At 36.5% G+C, this 15,785-nt stretch overlaps 3 protein-coding genes across 6 annotated transcripts; 2 read left to right on the top strand and 1 right to left on the bottom strand.

The window, feature by feature from the left end:
- On the top strand, positions 1,226-5,861 carry LOC109843249 (pentatricopeptide repeat-containing protein At4g31850, chloroplastic-like). 4 transcript variants are annotated; one of them, XR_002247664.1, is made up of 4 exons: positions 1,226-1,368; positions 5,038-5,117; positions 5,221-5,305; positions 5,380-5,861. XR_002247664.1 is itself a non-coding variant. In XM_020412271.1 (2 exons), exon 1 carries the CDS (start codon positions 1,484-1,486, stop codon positions 4,805-4,807), a length of 3,324 nt encoding a protein of 1,107 aa, XP_020267860.1. In that variant the 5' UTR covers positions 1,226-1,483; the 3' UTR covers positions 4,808-4,818; positions 5,380-5,861. The 4 variants fall into 4 exon arrangements, 1 of the variants encoding a protein (XP_020267860.1); XR_002247629.1 differs by having other exon boundaries at positions 1,226-4,818; positions 5,039-5,117; positions 5,221-5,292; XR_002247621.1 differs by having other exon boundaries at positions 1,226-4,818; positions 5,039-5,117.
- LOC109843154 (protein GrpE-like) lies at positions 10,291-14,952 on the top strand. The gene is made up of 4 exons (XM_020412118.1): positions 10,291-10,615; positions 11,988-12,165; positions 12,306-12,646; positions 14,491-14,952. The coding sequence occupies exons 1-4, from the start codon at positions 10,382-10,384 to the stop codon at positions 14,737-14,739; spliced, it is 1,002 nt and encodes a 333-aa protein (XP_020267707.1). The 5' UTR covers positions 10,291-10,381; the 3' UTR covers positions 14,740-14,952.
- On the bottom strand, positions 15,158-15,753 carry LOC109841606. Its single transcript, XM_020410562.1, has 2 exons — positions 15,684-15,753; positions 15,158-15,513 (listed from the first exon to the last, which is right to left on the bottom strand). Exons 1-2 carry the CDS (start codon positions 15,751-15,753, stop codon positions 15,158-15,160), a joined length of 426 nt encoding a protein of 141 aa, XP_020266151.1.

The raw sequence follows: 15,785 nt of genomic DNA, 5'->3' as shown, positions 1-15,785 counted from the left end.
TGGCACCGCCATTCTCTTCGAGGCGAAGCGTGAGATTTGAAATCGAGCTGCGAGAAATCAATTTTGGGGGGGTTTTGGTGTAACTGGTGGTTTTGTTAGGGTTTTACTTGAAAAGGGTTTGTGCTGTATCGTGATGTTGATTATTACACATGAAATTACATTATGTTGATTATTTAGTTCTTAGTCCCTTATATGTTTGTAATGCCATAGTAGGCCCTCAAACTTATAATAAGTTTCTTATAAAAGCAGCTTGTAGTAGCAACTTATATAAGCTGTTGAAACAAGCCGTTTGGTAATCAAATATAAAAATCACCTTAGTTGTAAAAGCAGCTTGAAGTAGTAACTTATATAAGCTGCTCATTGTTAAAGAAAAAAAATCTATATATGGTGTATGAACTTAAAAATAACATAAGCTGCTTCTAAAAGTATCCTCGCTTCTAAAAACACTCCCTTAAAAAAATAGAAGCAAATTCAATAAGTATACCAAAATATTTTTCACCAAACATCATTATTAGCTGCTTATTAAAAAAAATAAACAGAAGCACCCCTATAAAAGCAATAGTAAATTGGGCCGGGTTCAGATGTTAGAAGAGAGAGGCGAGGGTATTCTGGCCACTGAGACACCAAAATTGCAATATCCTTAAGATTTGAGCGACTGATGAGCGATTTTTAGGACTCGAGAGACTAATGTGGAATTATTGAAGATCTAAGGAACTAAAATCTAGATAGCCCTAGATTAAATGATGTTAAGTAGGGCTTAGAATGAGTTTAGTTTAGTCTTATTATCACTCTGCTACCCATAGTTTAGCCAATTTTCTACTTTCAAACCCAAAGTTATATTTCTAACACTTCGATACCTCAAACTTTAAATCTTATTTTAATTTGTTAAATCTCGTCCAAGTTTCATTAGATTTCCTATTGAATTTGTATCACGTGTACTTAGCGCTTGATCCTCACAAAAGTATCAAAGCGAAATTACTTGAAGCTTTTATACCAAAGTGTTAAAAGAATACTTTGGTATATCAAAATGAAATTCGGCAAACTTTTGGGGTACGAAAGTGAAAATAAGCTTTTTGTTTTTAACTTTCAATTTTTATTACTCCTCGGGTCCGAATAAGATAGAAGTATCCGACCCACAAATGTCCAGACCCGACCCAAATCCATCCCAAGGCAGCTATCAAAGAGCAGGCACAGTTTGGGGCTTATAAAGGCTATCCAATTCCATTTCAACAAAAATATCGACTAAAAATCTACGTAGCCTGATAAAATCGCCACAAAAATTCGAAGAAAGAAACTTCAAAATTCCCAAGCATCAGCCAAAGGTTCTCAAAGATCTCTTCTTTCGCTTCTCTGTATCCAACACTGAAGGTAAAAGCAAGCCCACATATCTTTTTTTTTTCCTTCAATTTTATTTCCTTGTCAATGTGAGCACAAAAGCTGAATCAAAGAGGAGCAAAAACTGTTGCTTTGTTTGTTTGCCTTGATGAGTGTCAACATGGTAGACCTCTGCTCCTCTGGAGTTCTCTGTAGCAGTCCAGTGAATTACAGAACCAATGGCAAGAGAGCTGTTTCTTTTGATTTGGGCAATTGTAGAAGGCAGGGGTTTGAAAATTTGAAGGTTTTCTCGTCTGGGTTTCTTGTGTATCGCCAAAATCACAAGAAAAAACATGTGGGTGTTTGGGTGTTTAGTGTAAAATGTAGCATTGATGCCGATTTATCAAGAAGTTGGGTCAGTTCAGATAATGTGGTGGATGTTCTCAAGTCCAGTGATGACCCAACTGAGGCAATGGATCTCTTTAAATCCATCGCACAACAGTCCGAGATTGTACACACGACCCATTCGTTCAATTATATGCTTGAGTTCTTGAGGAATCATGGTAGGATAGAAGACATGGCTGTTGTGTTTGATTTAATGCAGAAGCAAATTGTGAAGAAGAACGCGAATACCTTTTTGACGATATTTAAGGGACTTGGTGTCCGCGGTGGCCTTAGAAGTGCTCCCTTCGCATTATCAAGGATGAGAGAAGCTGGTTTTTTGTTGAATGCATTTTCGTACAATGGGCTGATTCATTTTTTGCTGCAGTCGGGGTTTTATAGAGAGGCCATGGAAGTGTATAAAAGAATGGTATCAGAAGGGGTAAAGCCTAGTTTAAAGACATATTCAGCATTGATGGTCGCATCGGGAAAGAGGAAAAAGACTGAATCTGTGATGGGCCTTTTGAGAGAGATGGAGTCTTTAGGGTTGAAGCCCAATGTTTACACCTTCACTATTTGCATTAGAGTACTCGGGCAAGCTGGGAAGTTTGATGAGGCTTACGGGCTTCTGAGGAGAATGGAAGAAGAGGGGTGTCAGCCTGATGTTGTGACTTACACTGTGTTAATAGGAGTTCTATGTGAAGCGGGGAGACTTGATAAAGCCCAGGAATTGTTTTCCCAGATGAAATCTAGTGATCAGAAGCCGGATAGAGTCACTTACATCACATTGCTGGATCAATTTGGTGATGTTGGCAATTTGAAATTGGTGATGGAGTTCTGGGAAGCGATGGAATCTGATGGTTATGCTGCTGATGTGGTTGTCTTTACTATAATCATAAAGGCTTTGTGTAAAGAAGGGAAGATTGAAGAGGCTTGGGAGATGTTAGAAACTATGGGGAGTAAGGGAATTTCACCTAATCTTCACACATACAACACATTGATTGGTGGGCTTCTTAGAGCAAACAGATTGGAGAAAGCTCAAGAGATTTTCGGCCATATGGAAGTTCAAGGTCCGAAGCCAACTGCTTACACTTTCATACTTTTCATTGACTACTATGGGAAATCTGGTGAATTTGAGAAAGCTTTTCAAGCATATGAAAGTATGAAGATCCAGGGGGTTGTTCCTGATATTGTTGCTTTCAATTCTTGTTTGTATGGTCTTGCTGAGTCCGGTCAGCTTGTACAAGCAAAAGAAGTCTTTTATGAACTAAAAGCTACTGGCCTTTCTCCTGATTCTATCACATATAACATGATGATCAAATGCTACAATAAGGCTGGGAAAGCTGATGAAGCTGTTAAGATGTTTGATGAAATGATGGAGAGTGGCTGTGAACCAGATGAAATTACGGTCAATTCACTTATCGATACACTCTATAAGGCAGGTAGAGAGGAGGAAGCTTGGAGAATGTTTGATAAAATGAAGAAAATGAATCTTAAGCCAACTGTTGTAACTTATAACACACTCTTGGCTGGTTTAGGTAGTGAGGGGAAAATTCAGAAGGCATTCAAATTGTTCGAAGAAATGGGTTATTTTAATTGTCCTCCGAATACAGTAACATACAACACTTTGCTGCATTATCTATGTGGAGTTGGTGATGTTGATAAAGCCTTTGATATGCTTTATGAAATGAGTGAAAGGAACTGTACGCCTGATCTTTTATCTTACAACACTGTGATATATGGTTTCATTAAAGAGGGTAGAATTAATGAAGCATTGTGGCTCTTTCATCAGATGAGCAAAGTTTTTGCTCCTGATTTTGTGACTTTGTGCAGTATCCTTCCTGGTTTTGTGAAGAATGGTTTGGTAGAAGAGGCTCTACGAATTGCCTGCAAATATAATCTTCAGCCTGTTGCTCAAATTGATAGGTTTGCGTGGGAATCTTTGATGGAAGGGATAGTACGTGAAGCTGGAGTTGATCTCTCTGTTACATTTGCTGCAAAAGCTGCTATAAATGGCATTTTCCCAAATGACTTCTTATTATGCTCTCTAATTAAGCATCTCTGCAAGAATAAGAAAGCTCTTGATGCTTACCGTCTCTTTGAGAAGTTCAAGGGATACGGAGTTAGACCAACTCTTGAAGCATATAATCCTCTTATCGATGGGCTACTCGATAACAAGTCCATAGAAACCGCGCTTCTGCTTTTTGAAGAGATGAAAAGGATGGGATGTACTCCTGATATTTTCACCTATAATGCTTTGCTTGATGCTCTAGGGAAATCGAAGAGGGCAACGGAAATGTTGGATTTGCATGAAGAGATGCACTCTAAAGGATGCAAACATAATAGCATAACCTATAATATACTCATCTCAGGCCTCGTCAAATCTAACAGATTGGAGCAGGCGGTAGACTTGTATTATGATCTAATGAGCAGAGATATCTCTCCTACACCGTGTACTTATGGTCCTCTAATAGATGGGCTTCTGAAATCAGGGGAAATGAACAAAGCAGAAGAACTCTTTAATGAGATGGTTGAATATGGATGTAGACCGAATTGCGCTATATATAACATCCTCATAAATGGATTTGGAAAGGCTGGAGATGTGGATAAGGCTTTTAAGTTGTTTGAAAAGATGGTTAGGGAGGGAATTAGACCGGATGTGAAGTCTTATACCATTCTTATCGATACCCTTTGCATAATTGACCGGGTAGATGATGCTCTCTGTTATTTTGAGGAGATGATAGCAGCGGGAGTTGAACCTGACTTATATGCTTACAACTTTATGATCAACGGCCTTGGAAAGTCTCAAAGATTAGACGAAGCGATGGCTCTTTTCGAAGAAATGAAGGTTAAAGGGATTTCTCCAGACTTGTATACTTATAACTCTTTGATAATCCACTTTGGGAATGCAGGGATGGTTGGTGAAGCGGGAAAGATGTATGAAGAACTTCAACTAAAGGGCCTAAAACCGAATGTTTTTACTTATAATGCTCTCATTCGAGGGCATAGCAGATCAGGAGATAGTGATCATGCTTATGCTGTCTATAAAAGGATGATGGTTGGGGGTTGTAGCCCTAATATTGGGACTTTTGCACAACTTCCTAGTCGATGATGATTCATTGGGTGAGATTTTGTCTATATGGTTGTATATTACATCTTTTTTTGTTGAAATATGTCTCGTGGATGTACACTGACTATTCATTTATGTACATTTGTATCGGTTTTTAATGAAGTTAAAGCGAAATAGAACAGACCTCCTACCTCCAGTAACACTTTTCTTTTTGTAGATTTGTTTTTTCTTGAAAGTAAGCAATATTTTAAAATTACCTTGCTGGATTGTAGGATTGTGATGTTTTCGACCATAGGGACTTAATGCATTACATGGTTCCTACTGATTGACCGCATCAAAAGATTTTGCACAGGTTTTGTTGTCTAACATTTACTTTCTTTAGACACATTGCAGTTTGTTTTTTGTTATTATCCTCCGAACTTGCTTCTCAGAAATATTTAGATTTCTCTAATTAGTTGTGAGACCTTCGCTGATCTTTTCGAGGGCGCTGATGGATCTACAAATACCAATTGTTTCCGAAAAAGGAGGTCTCCCATGCACGTAATTATTTTTTTTTTCTTTCAACAAATAAGGAGTATCTGTTCTCTAATGAGGATCGCATCTCTTTTTTCCAGGTAAGTTGGTGCTGAGAGTTCATCGACTATTGCTCCGATCCACTTCTGTCATCCGACCGCAGCATTTTGGGACTCGTGATGCGACAACATCCCGTTATGCACTCTTAGTCAATGAATTTGCTTTGTCCTGGTTTGCTACCTCTACATTCAGACAAAACGCAACGAGAGTGTTTCAGAATAAACTCAGAGATGCAGATGCTGTTCTTTTTTTATATAACACCCCCTTACGCTATAGTACACGATCATCGCGAAGTGGCGTGCAATGTTGATTCAGAAATCCAGTTCTTGTTTGGATACAGTGTTGAGGCCTGATGTAGGGCACGCAAGGAAGAGAGAACTTCGTTGGATACTTTGATGGGCATGGAAAGGTCGCAAGGACTAGACAGTGTGCATGCATTTAATTTTGCACAAGAAACATAACATATAATTCGTATGGAAATTATGTCATCAATTATGAATATAGTGTACTGATGTTTTTTTTTCTCCCTAATTGGAGAGTTTCGAGTATTAGCTGTTGGGAATTTATCAAATAATTAATATTATAGCATGAATTAAATCCGAAATCAAAATAAATAAGAGATAAGAAAATCAAGCCTGAACGGGAGCAGTCGTGTAAACATTGCCCTAGAAGATTGAGAACCCGCCTATCGCCCTGGCGCAGATGGTTCCCTTTCCCTAGCGGTAAAAACCCCCGGAAACAGCCGGCCTCTACACTCGGGCGAGAGTGCAGAGCTTCAGCTCAGATGAATGAAGTTGCCCATAAAAAACTAAAATGTAGATGAAAATAATATGTAGGGGAGAGAAGAAAAACAAGAGAAACTTGTTGTATATTTTTCTTCTTATCATTTTGAGCTCAACATACGGATATATATATAGGGTTGGAAAAGACGTTACAAAACCCGTAATTAATTCCGTAACGTTCGTCATAAATTTTGTAACGTTCCCCATAATTATATGGCCGTTACACATATTTTTAATTGCTAATTAAAACATGTTTTAATTATAAAACTTTTTTACTATTCATGAAGGCAAAATTGTCTTTTCTTAACAAAATATCTAACAGTCCCCCCCAAAAGGCAATATTGACTGAAAACTCAGAAATCAATAAATAAATCAAGAATGATAAAACAAATATAGGTTGGGCAACCTTACGTATCGTGAATTCGGGAAAGGTAGCTTTCGGCTTTGAACCTTTCTTTAGTGTCATCGCCACCTGAGGAGGGACATAATGGACTAGGCCTTGAATTAGGCCCCTTTAATCAGGTATTGATGAAAACACACACAATACGCTTCATCTATTGAGCAAAGCGGGTTGAGCGTTAAAGGTCATGCTCACAATAAACCGACTCATGAGAGTTTCTAGGGGTTAGCCCAGCCCCCCCTAACCGCGGCCATCACGGTTCCTCTCACGTAGGTAAGTCCTCAAAGGGTACTACAGCTGTTTATTTAATACCCCCCACAATACACGCGTTGGACTTATTAAGAGTAAAACTCAGCCTAGCCAGCTGTATCATAAGAGCATCGTCATCATAGAGAAGGGGTAGTAGCAAATGCTACATAATGATATATAAATATATCTAGGTCGATGCTCCACACGAGAGTCACTTGTCCAGCTTGTTTCTACCACATTGAACCGACATTGGGACTACGTCTCCAAATAAGGGTTGGGTTGCCGCTGTCAGTGACCTCATCTATGGGCTTAACCCCATCTCCCTCGATGAATCCAGAACCACACTCCTGGATAATCCCTTAGTCAAAGGGTCATCAAGATTCTTTTCACAGACTTTACAAAGTCTAGAATCATAACTTTGCCTAGCAGGCGTTGTATTTATTTATCAAGTTCTTATTTTGTAATTAGTCCATCATATTGTTTGAAATTGACATTAGGTCATGATCTATGATCATAAAAGATCATAGTCTATGTCTGAAGAGATTGACCTTAATATCTGAACATTTCAAACTAATGTGGAACTAAAAATTCTGCAGTTATGCATATGCACATACATGAATGAAATTAATAATAGATACATGCAGAGCATAATAGGATTTCGTATCTTAAAATATATTTTCGTATCTTAAAATACATTTCATACTTCATAATTCAAATGCATAAAATTTTTAAAATTCTTCTATTATAAGAGGTTACAAATTGGTTGCCTACAAAGGAGACCGTCCAAATTTAAATCGGTTGCCTACAAATGAGACCTTCCAAATTTAAATTGGTTGTCTACAAAGGAGACCTTCCAAATTTATGTTGCCATTTTCTAGTACCACCTCTTATACAAATAATAATAATAATAATATTTGTACATACGTGCTTTAAATTTTACAAGTGCATTCTTGCATAAAACCTTGTAATTAATCATGTAAAAAATGCAAGTTATCTAAAAAGATATATGAGCATTTATTGCAATATTCATCAAAATGCAATAAAAATGATGAACTTTACATTTGAAGATTTGAAATATAATCCACCATATAAAATAGAATTTTAAAAAATGCTCCTCTTTGATTTGGTTCGCTCATATATTGATCATTTATCATTAGGCAATATATGATGCAAGAAGCGTAATTAAATAAATGCATATGAATTTTTTTTTTTCATAATTCCGGTCCTCTTATTCCAAACCAAAAACTCCTAAAGTGAAAAGATTAAAGTTTTACCCGGGTAGTTAGCCAGGTAAGGATAGTAATAGAGGTTGATCAAGGATCAATTAAGTACCTCGTTCCTTGCAGAGCGCATTACGCAACCCTTAAACCTTGCCTTAGACACCAACTAATCCAAGAAAACTTGAATCGGTTCACTCAATGAGTTTTTGTTTCTTAACAGTATATAGAAACTTTAAATTATTTCCTGTTAGCATTTAATTTGCCTAGCAACTATACTGCAAACATATGATGTATAAGGCCGAGGAGGGGTTTACCTATTGATGTTCGAACCTCATGATTTTCATGTCGTGAGAGCAAAACCCGTCTATAAAGCTTACACATTAAAGAGGATTAATGAAAATAAGCATTTAACAACTCAAATTAATCAGCAATAAACATGTGCAATTAATCACAGAGATAATCTTTACTTTTAAAGATCTAAAATATAATTCACCATATAAAATAAAATTAAAAGATGCATAGCTTGCAAGATGATATTAGAGATCTAGTTGTCTGTATTTTTCTATAACTGAAGTTATATTATATGAAGATCTTTCCAAGTAACTGATTGTTTCTTTCAATCAATCAATGCATGTAAGAGTAGCACTGTGGCTGTCAGAAGTATTACTATGCAAGGCTTGTTGGTTATTTGTCACGCTCATTATGAGTTCCAGCATACCACATGAAAAACCTTGGCAATGATAATAATACACTTGTATCAGATACATAATCATGACATGGTGGACATTTATATCTTTCAAAGTAATTAGCCAAGGTGTGTCTACTATTTGGTGTCAATTGACATATTAATTTATAAACCTCATGTATAGGACACAAGCGTTGCATAGCAAGCTAGATTAATTACTAGTCAAGAATAATTAATAGCAATTAATCAATTACATTAACTAATTAATTTTAGCAATTAATTATTATAATTGTCCGATAAACAGTAATGAATACTAACGGACATCCCAAATTAATTTTCAGTGAACAGTAATTCATATTTTTTATGATAAACAGTAAATTTTTGATTAATTGTCGCAATTAAACAAATGCTGTAATTAAAAAAAACACTACAATTAACAGAAATTCGGATGAATAGGATCCCCCCTAACGAACAGTAACTTCCGAATGAACAGTAACTTTTTTTATTTTTATTTATTTTATTTTATTATAACTTTCGGATTTAAAACAAAAGCTATAAACTCTCAATCTTCTAGATTGTTGGGAATTTATCAAATAATTAATATTATAGCATGAATTAAATCCAAAATCAAAATAAATAAGAGATAAGAAAATCAAGCCTGAACGGGAGCCGCCCTGACGCAGATGGTTCCCTTCCCCTAGCGGTAAAAACCCCCGGAAACGGCCGGCCTCTACACTCGGGCGAGAGTGCAGAGCAGCTTCAGCTCAGATGAATGAAGTTGCCCATAAAAAACTAAAATGTAGATGAAAATAATATGTAGGGGAGAGAAGAAAAACAAGAGAAACTTGTTGTATATTTTTTTTCTTATCATTTTGAGCTCAACATACAGATATATATATAGGGTTGGAAAAGACGTTATAAAACCCGTAATTAATTCCGTAACGTTCGTCATAAATTTTGTAACGTTCCCCATAATTATATGGCCGTTACACATATTTTTAATTGCTAATTAAAACATGTTTTAATTATAAAACTTTATTACTATTCATGAAGGCAAAATTGTCTTTTCTTAACAAAATATCTAACATTAGCCACCAATTTAAGTAACATTGGTTCATACAGAATCAAGCTTTAGCAAAGAAGCCTTTGTTTGGTTTTATGAGTCTCCAGATTTCATATAGATTTTGTCCATGCAGTTGAGCTGTTGAGGCATCTTTTTTTTTTTTTTTTTTTTTTTTTTAAGTCGTTGGATGGACTTTGCGGATATCGATTTTTGCCTATTGAATTTACAGTTGATGATTTGCAATGCAATTCCAAATTATAAAAAATTATCCATTAATCCATGTTAATCGAACGATGACCACATTACTATCCTTCAATAGAAAAGTCACGACGAAAGCTGCTAATTAGGCTACTAATTAGTCAGGGTTGGCAACCCCGAATAATTAGTACCGTAATTAGCTAAAAATGAGTCAATTTCTATAATTAAAAGTGAATGGGGTCGATTTCTTAAAAAAAAAAAAAATTTCCGTTGAGACTATTTTGAAAATTTCTTCCATAATCATGGAAACATCGTAACCAACATAAGAAACATCCGACCCGGTTCAGTACGTGAACCGGCCCAAAGATTCAACAGTTCCTACAAAAATATAGCTCTCTCCTCTATCCTCGCCGCCTCTCTCTCTCTCTCTCTCTCTCTAGAATCCAATGGCCTCAACATTGAGAACTCCTGTACTTCTTCTACCCTCTTCAAGATTGAGCCCATCTCCCGTTGAGAGCCCAAGAGCTCTTGTAAGTTTCTCTTCCACTAAGCAATGTGCTCTTCAGCTCAAGGTCTCTCGTTTGCCTGTGAAGCAGTCTCTTCGATTTCCAACCTTTGTGCCCTTCTCTGCTTCTGGGGAGACTGCAGATACCAAAGAGGCGGATGAAGTGATAGCAGGGGTATTATTTTTTTGCTTAACTTGTTTTGTGTTCTTCATGGGTTTTGGCGAAAACCCATCTGCAGATAAGATGTTTGTCGTTATGTCTGGATATATGTTTGGCCAACACAGTTTTGAAGTTCGTGTTATTAGGTGGGATCTGTTGTAGTTTTGAACAAATGGGTCTTTCGCAGTTTGGGTATTTGAAATACGTCATGCGTTCTGTTGAATTAGTGAGTGACTTCAATTGTTGGATTTGAATATTCGTTAGTAAATCAACATCTATCATGGATAAATTTTCACCATGGAACCTTTTTCATATGAGTTTGATAGTTATGATGTGCCAGATGACAAAATTAAGGAAAGCAACAGTATTTGCAACATGCTTTCTTTGCTACCTTTTGGAGGTGAAGTAGACGAATGATAAAACTAGTATCTAACTAAAGAGATTTTTGCTCAGGCTGTTAGTAGAATTGGGTCGCTTAGTTGATGTAGGTTAAATGAAATTTTGTTAGGATTGGCAAAATTTTCTTCTGATGAAGTGTGTTGAATCCAATTCAAACCTAATGTGTGATTGTTTAATTTTGAATTCTAATCTCACCAAATTATGGTTCCTAATTGATTTGAGCCTTTGTTTATTGGTTTTCCACAGCTCTTCCAATTCCAATCTAAGCCATAACTTGAACTTTTGTCTATTAAGTTTGAAAAATGGCTCTGAGTATCAGCATTCATATTTTTGATAAATAATTTCTGGCTTGCCTCCTTATGTTGGATGTTGTCATCTGGCTCATCTCTTCCCCGCTATTCATTTCAGATGTGTGCATATTTTTAAAATTACAGATACAAATTTGCTTGAAATAGACATTGAGCAAGTTAAATTTTCTGAAGTTATGCACATCAACCACATAGCTGAAGTTCTTTATCATGTTTTTATCATTTCTGACAATTGGTTTAATATTCCGGGCTACATGTTTATACATGCCCCCTTTAACCTCTGATGCAATGGGCATATTTGCTATTTTAAACCTCCAAATGCCTAGATTCACCCAAAATATATGCTGGGACTCTTTCTATGCTAACTTTTGAATTTTGTTAATTGTTAATTAGTAATAATGGATAGCCTGCCATATAGGAAGAAGAAAACCGACATGCTGATGTTCTGTGTATGTATTAGGGCATGATGGGTAGCTAGTGACACACTTCTGTTAATAGTTTCAAGATCTTATCAAGTTTATACTCTCGAGTATGTGATCAGTCAGGGCATTTGAAAGTTGTATCAAATGTATTCTTCAGTTGATTATCTCAAAATGCTTTTGGTTTCTGGTGATGAGTATTTTTGTTTACATCCTTATATTTGTCATTGCTAATATGTCTTTGCCTCTTTACGTTAACAGGAAGATTCAGAAGATGAATCTTCTAAAGAGAATGCTGTAAATGGTGATGATATTGCCGAGACAGAAGGAAAAACAGCTTCACTTTTTATGGCGTCACTACAATCATATAAAGAAGCTTTGGCAAATGATGACCAATCTACAGTTGCAGAACTCGAGGCCTTTCTTCACTCAATTGAAGATGAGAAAAACTCTCTTGGGAACAAAATCTACAGTTGCAGAACTCGAGGCCTTTCTTCACTCAATTGAAGATGAGAAAAACTCTCTTGGGAACAAAGTTGCTGTTATTTCTGATGAGCTATCCTCTTCACTCAATTGAAGATGAGAAAAACTCTCTTGGGAACAAAGTTGCTGTTATTTCTGATGAGCTATCCGCTGAAAGGGATCGCGTCCTTAGAATTAGCGCAGACTTTGATAATTTCAGGAAGAGGACTGAGAGAGACCGCCTCTCTTTGATGGAGAAGGTGCAGGGAGAAGTCGTGGAAAGCTTGTTGCCTGTTCTCGATAATTTTGAGAGAGCTAAAACTCAAATCAAAGTGGAGACTCAGGGAGAAGAGAAGATAAATAACAGTTACCAGAGCATTAATAAGCAGTTTCATGAGATTCTCACCTCACTCGGGGTTGAAGCTGTCGAAACTGTTGGCACCCAATTTGATCCTCTTGTAAGTCCTTTCTAATGATCTCTTTTCTCATTTTGTCATCTTGACTAATTGAGAAGTCGGAGCGTTTCCAAAATAGGAAAAGGAAAGCTTAGTTTCTAAAGCAAATAACATGACTATATAATGAATGAAATTGCAAAGCCTAAGAATTAACTTGATTTTATTTTCCACAGGAAAACAATAAATGTCAAGTTATTCTGATGCTGTTTCTAGTAGTGCAGTAACATTTCATAAGAAAACGACTGCTTATTAATTCAATGAGACCTAGTACGGATGATGCTTTGTGTTGATTGAAACTTGATCTGTTTATTATCATCTAAAATGATTTAGTATGTGCTTAGACTTGTGAATTGTATCTAGCTTGTCCAAGCTGTGGTGTGAATTTATCCAGACATTGGTTCAGTGACTTCAATCCATGAGATCCCTCTGCATATGTTTGCACCTCTAAATTGGTGGAAAGTGGTCTCATATGTTTATTAACTTTAGTTCTAAGGTAACATCCTATGAGTGGTTTTGATAGAGTTAAAATCCTACACTAACTCCCAAAATTTCAACACCCCACGCTTTAAAGTCTAATCCTGGTAGATTTTTCTCAAAGCCCAGAGTCTCAAGTGTCATTAACCCTGTGGCCTTCAATAAATGTTATGTTTCAAAAAAATTTGTTTCATGTCATTCCTGACTAACCAAACAGTCACTTAGGATACCAAATAACTTAGGAACTTATTGCATCCTGTACAAAAACTGGTCCCATATTACAGTTTTGTAGAAACCAGAGTTGAAGCCCGCCACCTTAAATAAGCATTATCATATTATAGAACATAAAGGTTCATCAAAAGCGATTCGAGGAATTTTTGCTTACCTGTCATTGCTGTCAACATAAAGCGATTCATGTCCGTGAAATGTTCACACTTACCATGTCCCTGTATATTGATTCATCACCATTTTTCACTGAAGACAAAGCGAAATTGTTAACTAAGATTATCATTAAAAGTAGCTTGCAATATCTTTTGCCCGAACACACACCATTTTTCTAAGTATCCTCGACATGGCCCAATATATATTGCTTTCTGCAAATGATGGTCTCTAAATATCATTTACCGCTTTTTGGAAATCTTGGGTGATATATCGCTGACATGGCCAAGATATTAACCGATATGTTGGCAGGTATATTCTTTTATATGGCTTGTTGCAAAATAATACGCTGCTTGCAATTTTCGGGCGATTTATCATGATTTTCCCAATATATCAAGTTATATTTTGGCCTAAAAGATCGAACAAAATGTTGCAATGTTGATTTGTACATATATATTTTTACATGGTTGATTAATGATCCTAAACACACATTATCTTCATTTTGTATACTTAAATTTCATTAAGTATGTTGAGATTATATTTTAGTACATTATACTATATATCCAAACATCCGTTATAGCATTCCAATATTTATCACATATCCTCGTTATTTCCCCAATATCCGCAATCCGATATGAACTTTGGCCTTTCATCCGATTATTTAAAACTTGACACACACACACACATTTTTGGGTAGCAAAACCGACATGAGGTTAATCCTCACACTACTATTACTCCCGTGAGGGATTGACTCATGGGCTCGTTGAGATGAAGGGACATTAATATTGAGATTGATATCATTTGGTACACCATTAATGCTATGGACGCGCCCACTGGATTCTTTCTCTACTCGTCTTGGTACTTGTATTTCTATAAGAAAATTAATGCTATTAGGTTATTCTATAAGTATATTCTATTGATGCTTCGTAATTTCTTATGTGAAATTATGCCTCAAAGTTAAACTCTTTATATACATGTTTCGTTTGTTGTAAAAGCTTCACGAAGCAATAATGCGAGAAGACTCAGCAGAGTATGAAGAGGGCATTATAGTTCAAGAATTTCGGAAGGGTTTCAAGCTCGGTGAGAGACTGCTCCGGCCATCAATGGTGAAAGTATCGGCTGGGCCTGGGCCTGATAAGTCTGATGAGGATCCAATTCCTCCTGCAGATGAGGGAATATCTCCTGTAGTCAAAGAAGAGATTTCAGATTTCGACGAAAGTGTTGATAGTTCAGATTCCGACTAACTTACATTAGTTTTTGCTTCAGCTTATGAGTCGAACAAATATTTTTTCCAAGAGCAGCTGCTGCAGAGATCGAAAGGTTTAGACTTGGGTTTGTAATTTTTTAAGTTATAATTATTTTTTGTAAGAGATGACACTTATATTGCTTAGACAGTGGACAAGATCAGATCTATAGTTCTCATAATTGATATAATGTTATGTTCATGTTATGATCTACCCTCATACTTGCTTTTTATTTTTCCTGTTTAATTTATGAATGATGAATTTGTAGCAAGTTCAGGGAATAAAAACATTGAAGGAGAAACTTGTCCACTTTATCATATTCCTTCTTTTCTTGATACTGTGGCAGTATTATTATTCATTAAACCCAAAATACAAACAACATAAACAGTGCAAACAAAGACAAGATCAAAGTGCATTCTCAACCCCTATACTTAGCTACATACCCATTCCAGAGCTCATCAACACTCATCCCACTATACTCCTTAAAAAACTCAACATCATATCCAAACCTCATCTTAGAATTCAAAAAACTCACAATCCCTCCATACTCACCATCACAGTACTCAAGAAACCGAGCAGTGACATCATAACCCTCATCCCATCGTACCCCTTGGCCGGACTTTGCCCACATCGCGGTCGCATACCCCGCCTTCAACCGGAAAAAATCCGCTATCCCCGTCAGCAACCCGATCGGAGCCTGCCCCTGCCCATCCCATTGCAAAACACGTGCAATCATGTAGTACACAATTCCGGTGAACTCTCTCTTAACATCACCTGAAAAGTTGATAATACAATGATTAATGTTTATCTACAATTACCGGGACATTTTGGTTAACTTGGAAGGCGCAGAATCAATGAATCTTTAATAGTCGATTCGGTTATTTGGAAGGAGGAACAAAATATGTTCATGAAGCCTCTCCCTTAACATCACCTAAAAACATTACCTGTAAAGTTTCCAATGTAGTCTGAACTTATGTAGATGACATTGTAAGCACTGGCGCAGACTCCGTTCATGCTGTCGATTGTTAAATATATGGCGTCGAAGT

This window comes from Asparagus officinalis, chromosome 1 (genome assembly GCF_001876935.1).
Source record: "Asparagus officinalis chromosome 1, Aspof.V1, whole genome shotgun sequence".
Classification (NCBI taxonomy): Eukaryota; Viridiplantae; Streptophyta; class Magnoliopsida; order Asparagales; family Asparagaceae; genus Asparagus; species Asparagus officinalis.
Note: the sequence above shows the minus strand (reverse complement) of the source record. Positions and strands in the feature narration are given on the sequence as shown.

What these genes read in the sequence shown, in the direction of transcription:
- LOC109843249 (XM_020412271.1), top strand. Translation starts at nt 1,484, where the DNA reads ATGAGTGTCAACATGGTAGACCTCTGCTCCTCTGGAGTTCTCTGTAGC.
- LOC109843154 (XM_020412118.1), top strand. Translation starts at nt 10,382, where the DNA reads ATGGCCTCAACATTGAGAACTCCTGTACTTCTTCTACCCTCTTCAAGA. An exon ending in CTTTCTTCACTCAATTGAAG is followed by an intron (nt 12,166 to 12,305) that starts ATGAGAAAAACT and finishes ACTCAATTGAAG; the next exon opens with ATGAGAAAAACTCTCTTGGG. An exon ending in GCACCCAATTTGATCCTCTT is followed by an intron (nt 12,647 to 14,490) that starts GTAAGTCCTTTC and finishes TTGTTGTAAAAG; the next exon opens with CTTCACGAAGCAATAATGCG.
- LOC109841606 (XM_020410562.1), bottom strand. Translation starts at nt 15,753, where the DNA reads ATGAACGGAGTCTGCGCCAGTGCTTACAATGTCATCTACATAAGTTCA. An exon ending in CTACATTGGAAACTTTACAG is followed by an intron (nt 15,514 to 15,683) that starts GTAATGTTTTTA and finishes TCAACTTTTCAG; the next exon opens with GTGATGTTAAGAGAGAGTTC.